The sequence below is a fragment of the Actinia tenebrosa genome, unplaced genomic scaffold, assembly GCF_029948245.1.
Source record: "Actinia tenebrosa isolate PJP-AT-01 unplaced genomic scaffold, QUT_ActTen_1.0 PGA_scaffold11__36_contigs__length_13525064, whole genome shotgun sequence".
NCBI lineage: Eukaryota > Metazoa > Cnidaria > Anthozoa > Actiniaria > Actiniidae > Actinia > Actinia tenebrosa.
In genome coordinates, this window is record NW_028292571.1 from 1,010,113 (window position 1) to 1,027,471 (window position 17,359).

At 38.6% G+C, this 17,359-nt stretch overlaps 1 protein-coding gene across 1 annotated transcript; it reads right to left on the minus strand.

The window, feature by feature from the left end:
• Positions 1-1,791: 1,791 nt before the first annotated feature.
• On the minus strand, positions 1,792-15,902 carry LOC116306143 (uncharacterized). The gene is made up of 21 exons (XM_031716189.2): positions 15,723-15,902; positions 14,396-14,706; positions 13,409-13,547; positions 12,298-12,629; positions 11,977-12,115; positions 11,537-11,838; positions 10,639-10,789; positions 10,032-10,345; positions 9,433-9,574; positions 9,055-9,356; positions 8,831-8,972; positions 8,324-8,650; positions 7,782-8,066; positions 7,312-7,382; positions 5,816-6,035; positions 5,404-5,703; positions 4,639-4,950; positions 4,244-4,549; positions 3,821-4,129; positions 3,123-3,440; positions 1,792-2,377 (listed from the first exon to the last, which is right to left on the minus strand). Exons 1-21 carry the CDS (start codon positions 15,823-15,825, stop codon positions 2,124-2,126), a joined length of 5,079 nt encoding a protein of 1,692 aa, XP_031572049.2. The 5' UTR covers positions 15,826-15,902; the 3' UTR covers positions 1,792-2,123.
• Between the last annotated feature and the right edge of the window lie 1,457 nt (positions 15,903-17,359).

Below are 17,359 nucleotides of genomic sequence, written 5' to 3' on the forward strand. Positions count from 1 at the left end.
ATAAAGTCGTTGTTGTTGCGGTTTTTTTACCTTCGAAAACGTTTTATCATTAGTTGTCTCGCGACTCTGCCATTGCATGCACAAAAGCAGTTTCTGTAATAAAAATCATCATACAATATGGCCTTGCACTTCACATAACCTTTGAAAGCAAAGAGTTGGGGTTCTGGGCACACTTTGCACGGAACTTGGGTAGCGATTTTGGTTCAACAGTCAAAAGCTGGAGCAATTACAAACAGAAAACGGATCAATACAATGAGAAAAAAATATTGAAATATAAAGTGGGTTAAGAGCTCTTCTCATTATACTGTTTTATCCCAGGCAGGATTTGAAAACAAAAGCGCACCTCTGTTTACAGATTGATAATAAGATAAACGAGTAGTTTATTTAAAACGATAACGAATGTGAGAGTTTGAATCTTTAAAATATTTAAAATAAGAAAAGAAAAAGAAAAGAAAAAGAAAAGAAAAAGAAAAGAAAAAGAAAAGAAAAAGAAAAGAAAAAGAAAAGAAAAAGAAAAGAAAAAGAAAAGAAAAAGAAAAGAAAAAGAAAAGAAAAAGAAAAGAAAAGAAAAGAAAAGAAAAGATATACTGGCGAGTAAACAGTTCAGCAACGCGTCGTGTGGGAGGGTGGGTGGGTGGATGGGCGGGTGGTTGTGAAGTCGAATTATCTCAAAGGCGTCGTAGATGCGAGTGACACAAAAGCCGGGAGTATTCACGCTAATATATAGAGAGCAAGGCATTATGGGATATCTATTGTTATATAAATACTCGCTATTATTTCAAGTACTTAGAATAGGATAATGTTCTATCCGAAGCATCAGGGGAGAGACTAGCCGGCCCCCAGACCATATCTACAGCTAATCCCTTGCATAACCTGCCACGCACAGAATCGATGGAAAATGTGATGTCAAAAAGGCTAGTCTATCTGGTGCATTGTTTTCACGACAATTGTTGTGCAAATTCTTTGGAATCGTGGTCCAGTGGAAAAAACTTGGGCTTCCAAGACAGTGAGTCAAGTCCGGGTGAGGGAGGTTCGTGCATTGATGGGTGACCTAAAACTTATACCTGCTCAATTTTTATTTCCAATTCGCTTCTGTAAAGACTAGAGCAATTTTTTTGTTTTGTTCCTTTTTTCTTCTTTGTTTTGGAGATCTTAAAAACACGTGTGCACAAGAGAATCGGCAATAAAATAGAAATAACATTAGACAGGCCTTGAAATTATATCAATCTAACGAGAAAACGGTCAGTGCGCAAGATCTCGAAGACCCGAGTATTTCTCTCGAGATTGGTTCTTGTACTGCGCAAGCGGTTACCGAATACGTCAGGCGCTAGATCACTTCTTTTAGCGTCAGTACGGGGCTAGAAGAGTGCTACTGCTTTCAGGTGTGTGCCCTCTTCCGGGATGAAGGGCTTGGGGAGGAGAAATAGTCTGAAGGAAGAGGCAAAGGAGAGATAAAATGATTTAAAACCTCGCCGAGAGAATCAACCAAGTCAACAAAAATATTGCTTCAATTTGAGACTCAAAAAGATGGTCGAGCTTCAATGACTGTCGTGACGGACTCCAAAATGAAGCAGCAGTTTTCTGAACAAGTATATAGGTTGACAATCACGATATGACTTGGGATTGCGCCAAGGTTGTATATACGTGTTTGTTTCTAAATAAACTGGTGAGCAAATCTCAATAGGCATGCGCACACATAATACACTGCTGTACACTGCTGTGTTGCTACAACGGCACAGCTCGATTCGAAACTAAGCTATTAGTTAAAACTTGTAAAACTGAGTTCCGGTTATCATTTCTTTATTCTTTGAAGTCCAGAATTGTATTACTACATCGTCTGATTATAAAAATCTTTATATACTATAAATTTAAGTAGATTATTTGAGTATGCATTTTACCTTACTTATATATTATGCATATCATATGATCTAGAAGTTGATTTATCTGTCTATGATGTTGGCCTATTTTAGTTGGTTCAAGTTCGTTCTGAAGTCAGTATTTTTATCGTATTTGATAGCCACTTCAAATATCATTTTTAGCCAGCTGCTTGACATTTAGTTCGAGTATGTAACTCCATGTGCGAGTATTACAATTATCTAATTGGAAAGTATTCGTTAGCCTCTTCAAATCTCATTTTCAGCCACTCGTCGAGTGTTGGTAAACGTATCGTTACATACGGGTTCGTCCAACAAGAATGCAGTATCCTGTCGCACGTAATCCTTACGAACGATAGCACTCATAGCAATACCATGTTCTTTGGAAGCAATCTTCTTGCTTTGCCGTTGGCGCCAAAATAAGTAGCTAGTGATCAGGATGCACACGACGACTAACAAGGCTAGGACGATGACAAATGGTAGATATGTACTCACAGCGTTTTCTGTATCGATGAGAAAAAGCAGGCGAAAAAAAGATTACAATAAAACAATTAATATTCTTTTTAAGGATTAACAATTTTTTCTATTTTTTGACTTAAAAAACACTTCAAATATTACAATTGTTACTAACTTACATTGGAGGCATAACACTAATGTACTAACAAATCACTGATGATTGTAAGCTGCACGGCTGCTACTAGCGCCTTAATATGCAGCCCGTAAAGTCGTCCACGGATCTTTTAAAACGCCATTGAGTTCCTGGAAATGGTGCTATATAAATTTATCTCTTTACCTTTACGTTGTGTAGCCTAATAAAAAGGTCCCCGCAAAGATTCAGCTCAAACATTACTTTGCGAAATCTTTTCCATTTCATTCTCTTAAGTTATATAATTCAGGAATGCAACCATTATATTAATGGCACACCAAGCCTAAGATCAAACGTCGAACTTCACGAGCCGAACCTAATGACATCAAAGAAGACCGCCTTGTTTTCCATTGTTTCAACTAGGTTCGGCATATGAGAAGCTCGACGTTTGACCTGAGCCTTAATATAAAGATTAATTCGACTGGAGATAAAAATTATTTACAAAAAATAATACACAGGAAGCCCAGCTCAAAAATGTGAGCCGTTAAAATCACTGACACCGTTGATGCTTATCTTTTTTCATTTTTTTCTTCTAAAAGTTCAGTATGGCTCACAAGTCTGAGGCGGGCTAATTTTGATAAAGATTAACAAAGTTGGCTGACCTTGGTTACTTTGACCTGACTTTAAAGTTTCTGAGTTACCAGGGGCAACTTGAAGTAGTTTGATGGTGTGTGACACTGTTTCTCTTCCGTTTGTCACGCTGCATACGTATATTCCATAATTAGTAGATCTCTTGGGATATACCACTACAACGTTTTGGAGAACTTTGATCTCTGTTGAGTTTGCTAAAGAGGTATTGTCCTTTATCCAGCTGTATTTAATTGGTGGAGCTCCGGTTGCATAGCACCCAAGGATAACTTTATCTCCATTTCTCGCTCTAACCCATGACGCCATTTTTTCCCTTGAAATTCTAAGCTTCTCTGTATCAAGTTAATAAGAATCATGTTAAGAGTTAAGTTCAAAGACAATAGACTTTATCCAGTGGATAAGTCGATGCTGTTATCCACTGGATAAGATTTATTATCTGTTGGATAGCGCTATCCAACCTTTGTACGACTGGGCCCATGTGTCTTGCCAACCTTTGAACGAATGAATGATACTCTAGGGAATGACACGTGTTCTGAAATGGATAAACACTATGCCGAAGCTGAATGGATCCGTTGAGGGCCTAGATATTTCAGCCCTATATAGGTTTTCCTATATTGTTTAGTTTCTTATTTTTTCTTTTTAAAGTTGAGCATGCCCTGCTGTAAGAATTGATGTAAGTTCACACATCTCAACCAATTTATTGACACCTTACCTTGATTTGACTTCTTGTTGCTCTTTTTGACAGCGTTTATAAGCGGTTTCACCTCAGTCACATAAGAAACGGTTTCGTTCTTGTTTGAAACACGACACCTATATTTCCCATAATCCTCTGTGGTCCTCGGCTTTAGAAACAAGACGTTATCTATAATTTTCACTGCTGGACTGCTGATTGGAGCACCGTCTTTTGTCCACCCGTACTTGATTGGTGGAACACCAGTTGCATAGCAACCAATGGCTGCCTCGTTTCCAATAGCAACATTTACAGAAGTCATCATTTTGTTCCTTAAAATTCTCAATTTTCCTAAAGAAAATGAGTTCAAGAGTTGTCAAGTTTTTGCCTTGTTGGATTTTGTGTTTTTTTTCTTTTCTTTTACTGTTTTTCTTAATCACTAACATCATGGTGCTCGTGACTCACCTTTGGGCTTTCTTTCTCCTCTATTCCCACAATTCTTTAACGGTTTCACTTCAGTTCCAAATGAGACTGTCTCATTACTGTTGGATGCACTACACAAATATCTCCCATAATCCCTAGCATTCTTTGGCTTTATAAACAAGAGGTTGTCAATCACGGTAACTTCTGGATTACTAATTGGAGCGCCGTTCTTTGTCCACTTGTAGGTGATTGGTTGAGGGCCATTTGCAAAGCAGCCAATAGCAACTTTGTTTCCAATAGCAACGTTTATTGAAGACATCATTTTATAGCTCAAAATTGCCAACTTCCCTATTAAATTATATATGAAAATAACATAAATAGTGGTAAAACGTGGTCAAATGTAGTGATAGGGCTGACATGAATACTAATTTACTAACCTGGTTGTGGATGAATTGGTGTGCTCCCTTTCAGGCACTTTTTGTAAGGGGCAAGCATGATTTCATACGAAGCAACTTCTTTGCCACTCGACGCTTTGCAGAGAAATGTCCCATAATCTTGCAAATCACGTGGTTGGACAATTACTGTGTTGCCTTTTACTTTTGTTGAGGAACGTTTGATTGGCGCACCATCTTTTGTCCAGATGTATCTGATTGGTGGAGCTCCTGTTGCATGGCAACTAAGAACAACTTTTTCGTTTAAGGCTGCCTTCACCATGGAAGTCATTTTCTTGGTTAAAATCATTACCGGTCCTGTTGAACATGTTCAAAATACAAATGAATGTGAAATTGAAAGAAAGAAAGAAAGAAAGAAAGAAAGAAAGAAAAGAAAGAAAGAAAGAAAGAAAGAAAGAATAAAAGAAAGAAAGAATGAATAGAAGAGAAAGAAGAAAAAAGAAGAAGAAATGAAGAAAGAAACTAAGCGCAACTACCTCACTCGCCTACCGCCCTCCTGCCACCCGCCCGATCCCCACCCTTCCTCCTGCGGAAGACCCCCCCCCCCCCCCCCCCCCCCCTCCCCCCTTGCTCCTCCGGACCGCCTCCGCCCCCCTCGCTTCTGCCCTTTCTCCCTGTCCCCTTTCTCCCTTCCCCTTCTCCCTTTCTCCCTTCCCCCCCTCCCCTCCTCCTCCTTCCTTCCTTCCTTACGGAAGGGGAGGGAGGAAGGGAGGGAGGAAGGTAGAGAATAAATACGTAATGAAATCTTACCATAGCCTTTCCCCACCAATGAGTTGCTCAGAGGTCCATCTTTGACAGTGAACGCCTGAACTTTGAATTTATACTCTACAGATTTAAGGAGTCCCGTGACTATAGCCGTTTGTGCTGTACGGTAATCCACTATATGGAATTTCCATGGATTTGCTTTATTTTTTGATTCCCTGTAAACAATTTTATACCCTCGTAAGATACCATTAGTACATTTGAGATTTTGAAGTGATGACCAGATAAGCAGAACGCTGTCGAATGAAAGACTTTGAACAGACTTCAAGACTGGCGCACACTCTGGCGCTGAAACAAAAAAGAAAAGGCTTTGAATTACAAATTGGATTTTCAAAAATGGCATATGTGATAAATGTATAAATATGGTGGTATTTGTATTCTGGTTAATGATGCGACTTACCATCTTCCAGAGTTTTATTCCTGACTTCCACACTTGGCTTTCCTGTGTAGAGACTATTCATTGCAGAAACAGTGACCTTATAGACTGTGTTTTTTTCCAGGGACGTCAGGGTGTACGTTGTCATGGTACCCACAACAATCAACATTACTGTGCCTCCTTCCTTTGCATATTTGACACTGAATCCTGCCATTGGTCCATTGATTTTATCAGTTTCATTAAGCTGTTAAAAAAATGAGAAAACGTGGTGATTACAGTAGTCCTATACAACTGACAGTTGAAAATAATAAATAAATCACTTTATTTAATTGTCTAGTCGTTCTAGCGCTTTCGCACTAATTGGGGACACTTTTCGCTCACACACACTACCACTATATCAATATTCTATGCACACAACGCTCAACTCACATGTTGCTTTTTACGGAGGGAGAAAACCGGAGAACCAGGAGAAAACTCTCGTAGCATAGGAGAGAACAACACATCAAAAAAACTCGATTCACATGTGGCGACCGCAGGACTCAAACCAGCGACCCGACCCAGTTAATTTCTAGTATTGATATCTAGTAGTAATATTTATTTTGAAATTTCAATACTTTAAATTATAGTTTTGATTTTTAACGAGTCTGCTCAAAGACAATTTCAGAAATGTGGGTTTTTTTTCGTATCCGCCAAATGGCTAAAACGATTATGACGATCTTCACCCTGATAAATATTCAGTGGAGTTCCGTTTAACTACTGAAATTGTATTAATAAATACTAGACTGGTACCCGTCAAACATTCACGACTAATCAAAGAATACCTTATTCTAGAAATCTTTTATTTTGAACAACAGTTTAAATTGGTCTCCCTGTGGCGGTTTTGGCGGGAAAACTCGCGTGTGTAGTCGAAGCAATAAAACATGGCGGCGTTGCGGTGTGAGCTGACATAAATGTATGATTTTTCTCGAAATTCCCAAAAGTGAATCTTTTCCAATAAAAATAAAATCGAATCAAATAATAAAAATCAAATCGAATAAAAATCAAATCGAATCAAATCGAGCGATTTCTAGCCAGTAATGTATATAAAAAGCTTGGTTTTTGTAATTTTCTAGTTAGCCGTTTTTCCAAGATTGTATCATAAACTATATTATACTATTATACTATTATGATATAGAGGATATTACATGGGCGCGCGGAGATACGGATTTTATCTTCGAGTGTTCAATTGATATCTAAATTAAACACGAGAAGATATCTGAATTGAACACGAGAAGATAAAAATCGTATCTCCAAGCGGCCATGTAATGTTCTGTTTATTATATAGATATCGATGAAACTTAAATAAGACAAAAGCTCAAAAATTCTTTATTAAAATAGCAAAATAGCAAGCCGATTCAACAGCGATATCTTCACGTGTGAAAGATATGGTATCTTCCACTGGTGAAAGATATCAAGTTTTCGACACTAGAGAAAACCTAGTGGCATTTCATCGATATCTATATAATAAATATGATTACTACCTGCCATTCTATGCGGATACTCTGAGATGTCACGGCCATAAGGCTGGTAATTGTCGGAATACAATCTGGCTCTAGAAAAGAAATTTAATACTCATTTAGTTAAAGGCAATTTTAATAAAAAATACTGAAATCATCGTAGCCCGGTCTTCACGGGCCACCCTCACCATCATTATTATCATTATTATCATCTTCATCCCCACCATCATCTTCATCAGTCATCATCATCATCATCATCATCATCATTTTTTTATCATCATCACGCATCTTCATCAGTCATCAGTCATCATCATCACCATTATTATTATTATTATTATTATTATTATTATCATCATGCATCTTTATCATCATCTTCATCAGTCATCATCAATCATCAATCATTATCATCCGTCATGCGCCACCACCAACTCCATTATTTTCACTTATACATCACCATATCATCATGCATCACTATAAGCTACGATATGTATTACCCGCTATCATGGTTTTGATGTGAAGATATTTGCTCCACAGTCCTTGTCCCGCCAATTCTTTTACACTCATTCTCACATCGTAGTTCGTGTAAGGTCTCAGGTTCGTCAAGGTAAAAGGAGAGGCTTGATGACCAACAGATATAGTCTTGTTAGAGCTCTGGCTGTTTAACTCTATTGTGAGGTTGGTATTTGCTCCGACATTGTCAGACGGGTTTGGCAAGATCCAGCTCAGGCGTATAGAACGCTGAAATGGAACTGCTGTGATAGTAGGAGCTTGTGACACATCTTGAAAATGAAAAGGAAAAAAGACGGATATTTTTCCAAATCTCAAACAGCAGTTCAACGTTTTAAAATAGGACCGTCAATATTCACCACACGAATTGCGGGAGGAATACATTTGAACCAATATTTCTAATAATTTTGGGAACCCGACATCTTAGCTGTGCAACCCTTGTATTTATTCTTATTTTTATTATTTATTAACAAACCACATTCTTGGAAAGAAAAAAGGTGTTAATTTCTGCAATTTAATGTGCACATACTTAGATTCACCGTTACTTCCACCGATGCCTCATCCATTCCTCCTCTTGGCACGTAGCTTGGGTAAGTTGCCCTACACGTGTAGAACGTGTTACACACCACAGCTCGTGTGTTAGGATCTTGTCTCGCACAATTGTAATGGGGCACCACGTCTTCAGCAAACCGTACTTGTAGCGTTGATTGTGTTGCACCGTTGATCTTTGTTCCATTGTAAAACCACTGTATGTCAGGTGCTGGTTCACCTAGTACACTACATGTTATTGTTTGAGTGGACTTAGGACTTGAAAGAACAACTTGAGGAACATCAACAGCAGCCTTTGGTAAATCAACTACAGCGATATTTGAAAAGAAAATAAGAACGACTATAAGCCAGGAAAAGAAAGTTGTCATGAACGTGTACTGTGGCAAAGAGAAGCTACTCTAAGTGTACGCTTGAGTCGTACTCATACACTGTATAGCGTTATAGCTCAAAAGACAATATTGGGTCCTTGCTTATAAAATTTGCTTACCAACTTCACAGCCATAGAGATCAAAGCGTGCACAGGTTCCCTTATGCCAAGCTTGGGGAAGAATTCTGACATAACGTGCAGCTATTGGGCGAGAGAGCCACTGCACGATAACATCTTTTTTATTCGTATTGCCACGAAAGACCTTGAGAGATAAAAAAAAAAAAAATCACAACATGAGATCACTAAGAAAAGCATGGCGGTTTGTAATCAAAAATCCTATTTACCTTTGCAAACTGTCCTTCTTCGTATTCGTTCCAATACCTGTTATCAAAGCTGTACCTCACTTTGTATGACGTCACCCACTTGTCCAAAGCTTTGTCACCTTGTGTTGCAATACCTGTCACCGTCTTGATCTGTCCAAGGTCAACCTGTATGTACTCAATATTGGATGTGTTGGAGCTACACCATGAGAAGTTACCATACAGACGACCACGTGGTGCAGTATGGAAATCATCCGATGACGAAGATGACGTCATCTGCTTGTCTGGTATTCGTGAATTCTCAAGACCAAGCGATGAGGTGCAAGCTAGGTTGGTTTATTAGTTTACAATCATTAACTTTGATGTCAGTTGAAAGGGCTATTGAAACAAAAATTCGCTTACCTGAAGGAAGTCCTTTAAAGTCAACACGCAATGCTTTGTGCATAAAGTACGCAGTTGGCAAGATACGGACAAACTTGGCTTTAAACGGGTTATCTATTGATCTTTGAACCACATCAGCATTGTTTGTGTTTCCATAAAATACCTATTTTCCACCATAGCAAAGCATATTACATGGTTAGTATATGTAATAGGACTCCATGCTGTCCAATTAAGAAACAATTGGACGAGGAAAATTCCGAGGACTGACAAAATTGGATGAGGCCGTAGGCCGAATCCAATTTGGCAGTCAGAGGAATTTTTCGAGTCTAATTATTTCTTGATTGGGGAGCATGAAATCCCATTACCTATTAATTATATAGCTGCCTAATTAATCCCATATCAACAAGACCTGTCCAATTAAGAATGATAATTGGACAGTTACCTATATGGGATTTATGAGAAGCTGTATCTATGATTAGGATTGTAATCACTACTTACTACTGATATCTATAATTAATCTGATAATAATATAAACATAAATCTAATAATATCTAATAGTCTAATTACTAATGATACATGTATATTATAAATAATGATTATAAATGATCAGATCCAAGTACCTTTTCTACTCCACTCTCCTTGTAAGTAGTCCACTGAATATCATTCTTTGAGTACAAAACTTTATAATCCGTGACGTATTCCCGTTTCTGAGCCATGTTTCCCTGGGTAACTACGGCACATACGTAAAACAAATTACCAAGGTCTATTTGCATGTATTCATCAACGTTGTTCGTTTTTGGTGCCCAAGCGGTGTTTTCAGAACCCAGTCTACCACCATAAACATTGTAGCGTTCGTCATAGTTAGATGTCGCTGTAAGCCTGTGATCTGGTACCAAATTATGACTTGGTATACCAACGCTGTGACTGGAACAAACTGAAGACAAAAGAGTCGATCAACTGATCATTTATGGTTAATTTATATAACGCCCTTATTCCATATGGATATGATCAAAGGTGCTTTATATACCAAGAGTTATGAATTTATGAAAGGTAGTTAATATGAGGAAAAGATATAAACGGGTGCTCACTCGGTCCAGGGTTCATTACGTCCTCAGTGATTCTTTGACGTTCCTAAAATTATGCTTCGAGTAATTTGAAGGGGTCATCCGAGCCATTTTAAAGTCTAACTATTTATAGATGTAACTATACCTTGAGTGTTTAACTCACCTGTATCGAAAGGATATCCATAGATCTCTGTTCTCAAGCATGGTGTATTAGTCTGAGATGTCTTGGGTACAATACGTAGATATCTTGTTACAATGCCATGGTAAAGAATTTGACGGACCACCGTTGTACGATCATAGTTGCCGTAGAATATCTGTGGATTCGTAAAAAAGGTTTATGGTCCATCAGTAAATGATATATCGTACTATCACTAATGCTACATTACCCTGTCAGTATTGTTCTCCTGATAAGTGGTACATGTTGTACCATCAGTAGATGTATTTATCTGGTACGTCTTCACACACTGAACTATCGTACTATCACTAATGCTACATTACCCTGTCAATATTGTTCTCCTGATAAGTGGTCCATATTGTACCATCAGTAGATGTATCTATCTGGTACGTCTTCACCCAGTGGTCTATCATACTATCACTAATGGTACATTACCCTGTCAGTATTGTTCTCCTGATAAGTGGTCCATATTGTACCATCAGTAGATGTATTTATCTGGTACGTCTTCACACACTGAACTATCGTACTATCACTAATGCTACATTACCCTGTCAGTATTGTTCTCCTGATAAGTGGTCCATATTGTACCATCAATAGATGTATCTATCTGGTACGTCTTCACCCAGTGGTCTATCATACTATCACTAATGGTACATTACCCTGTCAGTATTGTTCTCCTGATAAGTGGTCCACCATATTGTACCATCAATAGATGTATCTATCTGGTACGTCTTCACCCAGTGGTCTATCATACTATCACTAATGGTACATTACCCTGTCAGTATTGTTCTCCTGATAAGTGGTCCATATTGTACCATCAATAGATGTATCTATCTGGTACGTCTTCACCCACTGGTCTATCATACTATCACTAATGGTACATTACCCTGTCAGTATTGTTCTCCTGATAAGTGGTCCATGTTGCACCATCAGTAGATGTATCTATCTGGTACATCTTCACCCACTGGTCGGCCATGATGTTCCCCTGTGTAGCCACAGCACAAACAAGATGAGAGGACCCCAAGTCAATCTGTAGATATGGATTAGAGTCACTTGTAGAGGCACACCACGATGAGCCTGATGCGTAGTGTAATCTAGTATTCTTGGCTGGGTGTTGAGCAGAAGAAGCTGTTATGCTGCTATCTTGAATAGTTCCTGATTCCATGCCAAGAGGAGAGGTCTCGCAAGCTAAACATAATTTTCAAATAAGTTAAGACTTAACCTTTGTTTTATGAATTTAAAGGTCAAACAATATGAAATATTTAAAAAAATATATCAAATGTTCGACGCATGACTTAACAAAGATTTGCTATAGATCTTATTTACCTTTTTGATATCCAAAGATCCCAACTCTCATAGACTTGCGCGAGTGATACATCACGGGGATGAAACGGATGTATCTTGCAAACTGCTTGGTAATTGAATGTCGTAGAATCAACTTGTTTTCAGCATTTCCTTGAAACACCTAAGTAGGGTAAAATTTTGAATTTAAAAATCCTATTCTCTATGCCGTCCATATTTGTCAATATTGTCTTAGAGAACACGTTGCGAATCCCTGATCTTCAAAGGATCCCACTTAGCGCTGCTTGAATGGAGCAGTCCAACCCGGGAGTCCGACGCGCGCGCATTAGAAGTCGTACATCTTACCTTGTTTACTCCATTTTCTTGGTATGTTGTCCAATTAATGTTATTTAGTGACACATTTATCTGGTAGGTCATGACCCATTCATGATAAAGTTCGTTCCCCTGTGTTGCTACAGCACAAATAATGTAAGGAAACCCGAGGTCAACCTGTAGGTAATCATTTGGATTGGAGTTTGTCTTTGCAGTCCATCCACGACCCTTAGAGTAATCAGAGTCACCAAGTCTACCTAAGTGTGGCCTAAAATATTCACCCTCGTAAAACGAACTTGCGGTAAAACTGCTGTCAGGTATGATGTATTTATTCTCCACACCAATACTTGTGTCCCCACAACCAGCTGTAGTAATATATTAAACAAATTTAAATATTAGATCGGTACTCTAGGAAAAGAAAAAACTATAGTAAAGCAAGCAAGCCAGCCAGCCAGCCAGCCAGCCAGCCAGCCAGACAGCCAGACAGACAGCCAGCCAGCCAGCCAGCCAGCCAGCCAGCAAGCAAGCAAGCAAGCAAGCAAGCGAGCAAGCAAACAAGCAAGCAAGCAAGCAAACAAGCAAGCAAGCAAGCGAGCAGGCAAGCGAGCAAGCAAGCAAGCAAGCGAGCAAGCAAGCAAGCAAGCAAGCAAGCAAACGAGCAAGCAAGCAAGCGAGCAAGCAAGCGAGCAAGCAAGCAAGCAAGCGAGCAAGCAAGCAAGCAAGCAAGCAAGCAAGCAAGCAAGCAAGCAAGCAAGCAAGCAAGCAAGCAAGCAAGCAAGCAAGCAAGCAAGCAAACAAGCAAGCAAGCAAGCGAGCAAGCAAGCAAGCAAGCAAACAAGCAAGCAAGCAAGCGAGCAAGCAAGCGAGCAAGCAAGCAAGCAAGCGAGCAAGCGAGCAAGCAAGCAAGCAAGCAAGCAAGCAAGCGAGCGAGCAAGCAAGCAAGCAAGCACGCACGCAAGCAAGCGAGCAAGCAAGCAAGCAAGCAAGCAAGCAAGCAAAGGAAGCTTAACAGAATCAGGACAAATATGCCACCCTATTTGTATTTTGCTGTTTTCTTCTAGTTCATATCTAGTTCATATTGGGTTTATTGGATCCGGTAGAGTAGGCCAGCAGAAAATTCAAAATGTAGGATGAATAAAAATACCTTTTTTGTGACCAAATATTCCTACTCTCATGACCTTGTACCCCTTGTATTTGGTTGGATAAAATCTAATATACCGTGCTCTGGTTCTGGTAATGGAATTCTTAACGTATGAATTATGGTTTGTGTTTGCAGTAAATATCTAAAATAACAAAAAAATGTAACATGTTAATTAGAAACATACTTTTGGTCAAATATTTTAATAATAATATATGGTTAAATAGAATTTAGGCAAAGTTAGACTCGATCTGAGTAGCAGCGAATAGCCTACATTAGCCGCTGCTTTCCATTTGTTGTCTGTACTCTGTCCACCTATATACGTAGAACATACGCTATCACAATCACACGCTATTCTGGTGTGATCACGATAGTATTTAACCTTTGGTCGGTAGTCACCGTGATATTGATCAACGCGCTATTGATTGCTTATGGGTCAACTCGAATTCACTATCCATGTGATAATATATCACGCTATGACCAACAATCGTATGCATTACGATATTCGCTATCGCTAGGCTCTGGCAACCATACGCTAAACGCTATATTTGTTTTTTCCCGTCCTCCCTCCCTATTGTAGGTATATATAGGTAAGTATTCCACTGACCAGACCAGTGTGACAGGTGCACGGTGAGTTGTGACAGTTACCATGGTAACAGGACTTTATATGCCAGACCCCTCTCATCCCACCGACAAGCACCTATAGACGTCAAGCTTATCTACTGTCCGGGCACTACCGGGAGCATACATTTTCTTTCAGTAAAAGCATTTTTACAAAACGTTTTACACAGCCAAAAAGAAGAGTTATCTGCATTTTCAGGCATTCTTTCCAAAATTTGGTCATGTTCTATTAGGAAAATAATAAAATAAAAATAAGAAGGACCACAGTATTTAAAAAAAGAATCATCTCGTGATGATCTGTGAAGATTCCTTCGACTCTATTCGCATCCTGCTAAAAATGAATTCTTTAGATCGATATGCTGAATAGAATACCTTATCGGTGCCATCCTCTTTATACGGCATCCAGTTCTTGTTGTCCAGCGAAACGGTGATCTTATACTCTGTCACCCATTCTTCGCCATTACCCCTACCCTGTGTCGCTACAGCACAGATAACGTAAGGAAATCCAAGGTCAACCTGTAGGTAGTCGCTTGGATTGGATGTCGTCTTTGGGGCCCAGCCATAACTAGCATTAAGCCTGCCATTAAAAGGGAGGCCGAAAGGATACGATGAGGACGATGCTGTGAAACTGCTGTCAGGAATAATGTGTTTGTTTTCAACGCCTATCGATGTGTTGGTGCAATCTAGGAAATAAAGTAACATTATCTAAGTCTTATTATCAAATGTATTATAATTACATAGTATTTACAATTGCAATGATTTATATATTAGCTAGTTTACTGTATTGGAGAATAAAGGTATCAATATAGAGAACTCAAATTATGATCTATATCCGGGTCTAGCTGCTCACAAAAAATTATATGTATATATGGAACTTTTTTTTCCTTTTGTAATAATTAACTTTGGACCCGGAAGTCATTTTTCCGTACCAGTAACGTACACATGGTGCGCCGCACTTCAAATTTGATATGAATGTATTGAAAGAGGCAATATAGTGTAAAGATATATAGTGTGTAAGAAGGAAAAACTATTACTTTCCACTCGGATTCGTATGTGACATTCTATCCCTCTTGACTTTACAAATGGAAATTCGTAAAACTAGAAACTTGAATGTGCAACCGGACATGTCGAAAAAACACGTGCTTCCTTGAAGCTTTGAACGAGCCTCATAGTCGGCAAACTGATCATCAAGGCTATATCAGTTTATGGGGAATATCGAAAATGATGAGAGAGCAAGATTTGACTAAGGAAGAATTTACTAAATTTCACTGAAAAACAAATTTGTTTCCGTTTCCTGTCCCCCTAAGATTCTGCTCATCAATGCTTGAGTGAGAAAAATCAATGGATTGACGTAAAAACTTAAAACTTAAAACTTGAAACTTGTAAACGAGTTTTGTAGTAGTCGCTAATCAAACCTGAAGTGATATTAAGACATTACTATTGACCAATATAAAAAAATATGATTGACATTTGGTGAATCGAGAGTGTACAGCAATACCTAGCTAGCTTGAGGTAGGCATGGTAATAGTTGATAGAAATCTCGCTTTGATAATCATTACATTTTCACACAACCTATCTTTTCAAGCAAATTCGTGGAATGTATACGACTGGTCACAAGCAATACAATACTTGTTTTGATTGTAACCAGGAATCAGGAATGGGAATTACTGATTTACTTATGCTAGCTATACGTACTTACCAAGCACAATCGAAACTCCTGGAGCGATGGAAACAAATATTAATAATAGGAGCATAGAAAAAGCCTTTGAACGAAAGACAAAAGATAGAAACGAAGCAACCATAACAGCTTTCAATGGAGACGAGGAAGAATTCGATATGTAAAGACTTCAAGCGAGAACCACGAGTTCTAGCTTGAAGAGCTCAGTGTCTGCCTAAGAGGATGGGTGAGCCAGCTTTTATATAGTTTTGGTGACACGCTTCAGTTGTCATTCATCATAAGTGGAAATACGAGCACGTTTTCAAAAGTGTTAAGGCAATGTGATGCCAATTATTAGCGTAGCAAGCATATAGCGGAAGCTGGTTTCCTTGTATTACGGTGTGTGCATGACGGAATCGAATAATACGAAAATGTCATAGCAGATTGAATATAAACTAACTCGATTTTGTTTTGTTTGCATTGATTTTTCTTTTTTATGCCATTTCATTTCATTACATTACATTACATTTCATTTCATTTCATTTCATTTCATGCCATTTTTCACTTTCCTTTCCTTTCCTTTCCTTTTGGCCTTTTTGATGGACCTTTTCTCAAAATTTTCTTGGATGCAAAGCAAACAGAGAAATACAAAATACTTTCCATCGAAAAAAAAAGTCTGATTCTTTTGTATTTCCACTTTAAGCATTAAGCATGTAGTGTATGCGTACGTATTTCCTATCATTATTAACAAACAAATTGTACAATTTCCTTGGGTGTGTCTTTGTGTTTTTGTAAGATAAACTCATCATGCATGCATAGTCAACTCAAGTTTCTTCTTATGCGCAACCGTAGGAGGGGAAGGATGCTAAGAGTTTCCAGCCATATCCAGGTGCGAAACCCTAACTTATTACGTTATCGTTAAAAAACTATCAAATCGATAGAAAATATGATTTAATTTAGCATCCTTCACAAAAAAGAAAGCATATGATTTTTAGTTAAATTTTTGCCCTCCCCCCCCCCCCCCCCCCCCCCCCCCACCCTAGTTGTGCGAAATAATTTGTTGAAATCAAAAGGAAGGAAAGAAAAAGAAAGAGAAAACGAGAAAAAAAGAGCCAGAAACAGAGAGAGACAAAGAGAGACAGAAAGAGACAGATAGAGACAGAGAAGAGTATTGCTGGCTTTCACTCAGCTGATAAAAGTTTTTGAATCTCATTGTCTGCTCCAGATGGTGGTCAAACACCTATGACCACCATGTGCTGTCAGCCAGAAAGAATTCTATTGAAAACTCGCGATTCAGCTGATTCAGCTGGAACATTCCTCACTAGACAGGAAATGATGTCAAGTGAAAGCCAGCTATTCAATCACAAGAAAACAAACAAATAAATGACCATTAGAGAGAGAGAGAGAGAGAGAGAGAGAGAGACAGATAGAGACAGAGAGAGAGAGAGAGAGAGAGAGAGAGAGAGAGAGAGAGAGAGAGAGAGAGAGAGAGAGAGAGAGAGAGAGAGATTAAGATTATCCTTGTATTACGTTTAACCCAAATTGAATATGACTTCAAGGCAGCACTCATCATTTCTTTACGGTTTTTTTTATATGTTGACTTCAAAGTTTGTCAGTCGCACATGGACATCTTTTGTTTGAGCATAGTTAATAGAGGCTAACTATGGTTTAAGTTGTAG

Bases quoted from the DNA above. Each gene is read 5' to 3' on its own strand.
- LOC116306143 (XM_031716189.2), bottom strand. From the start codon at position 15,825: ATGGTTGCTTCGTTTCTATCTTTTGTCTTTCGTTCAAAGGCTTTTTCT. The intron at 13,548-14,395 runs GTATTCTATTCA...TTGTTATTTTAG, and splicing joins AAGAGGATGGCACCGATAAG to ATATTTACTGCAAACACAAA. The intron at 4,951-5,403 runs GTAAGATTTCAT...CATGTTCAACAG, and splicing joins ATTGGTGGGGAAAGGCTATG to GACCGGTAATGATTTTAACC.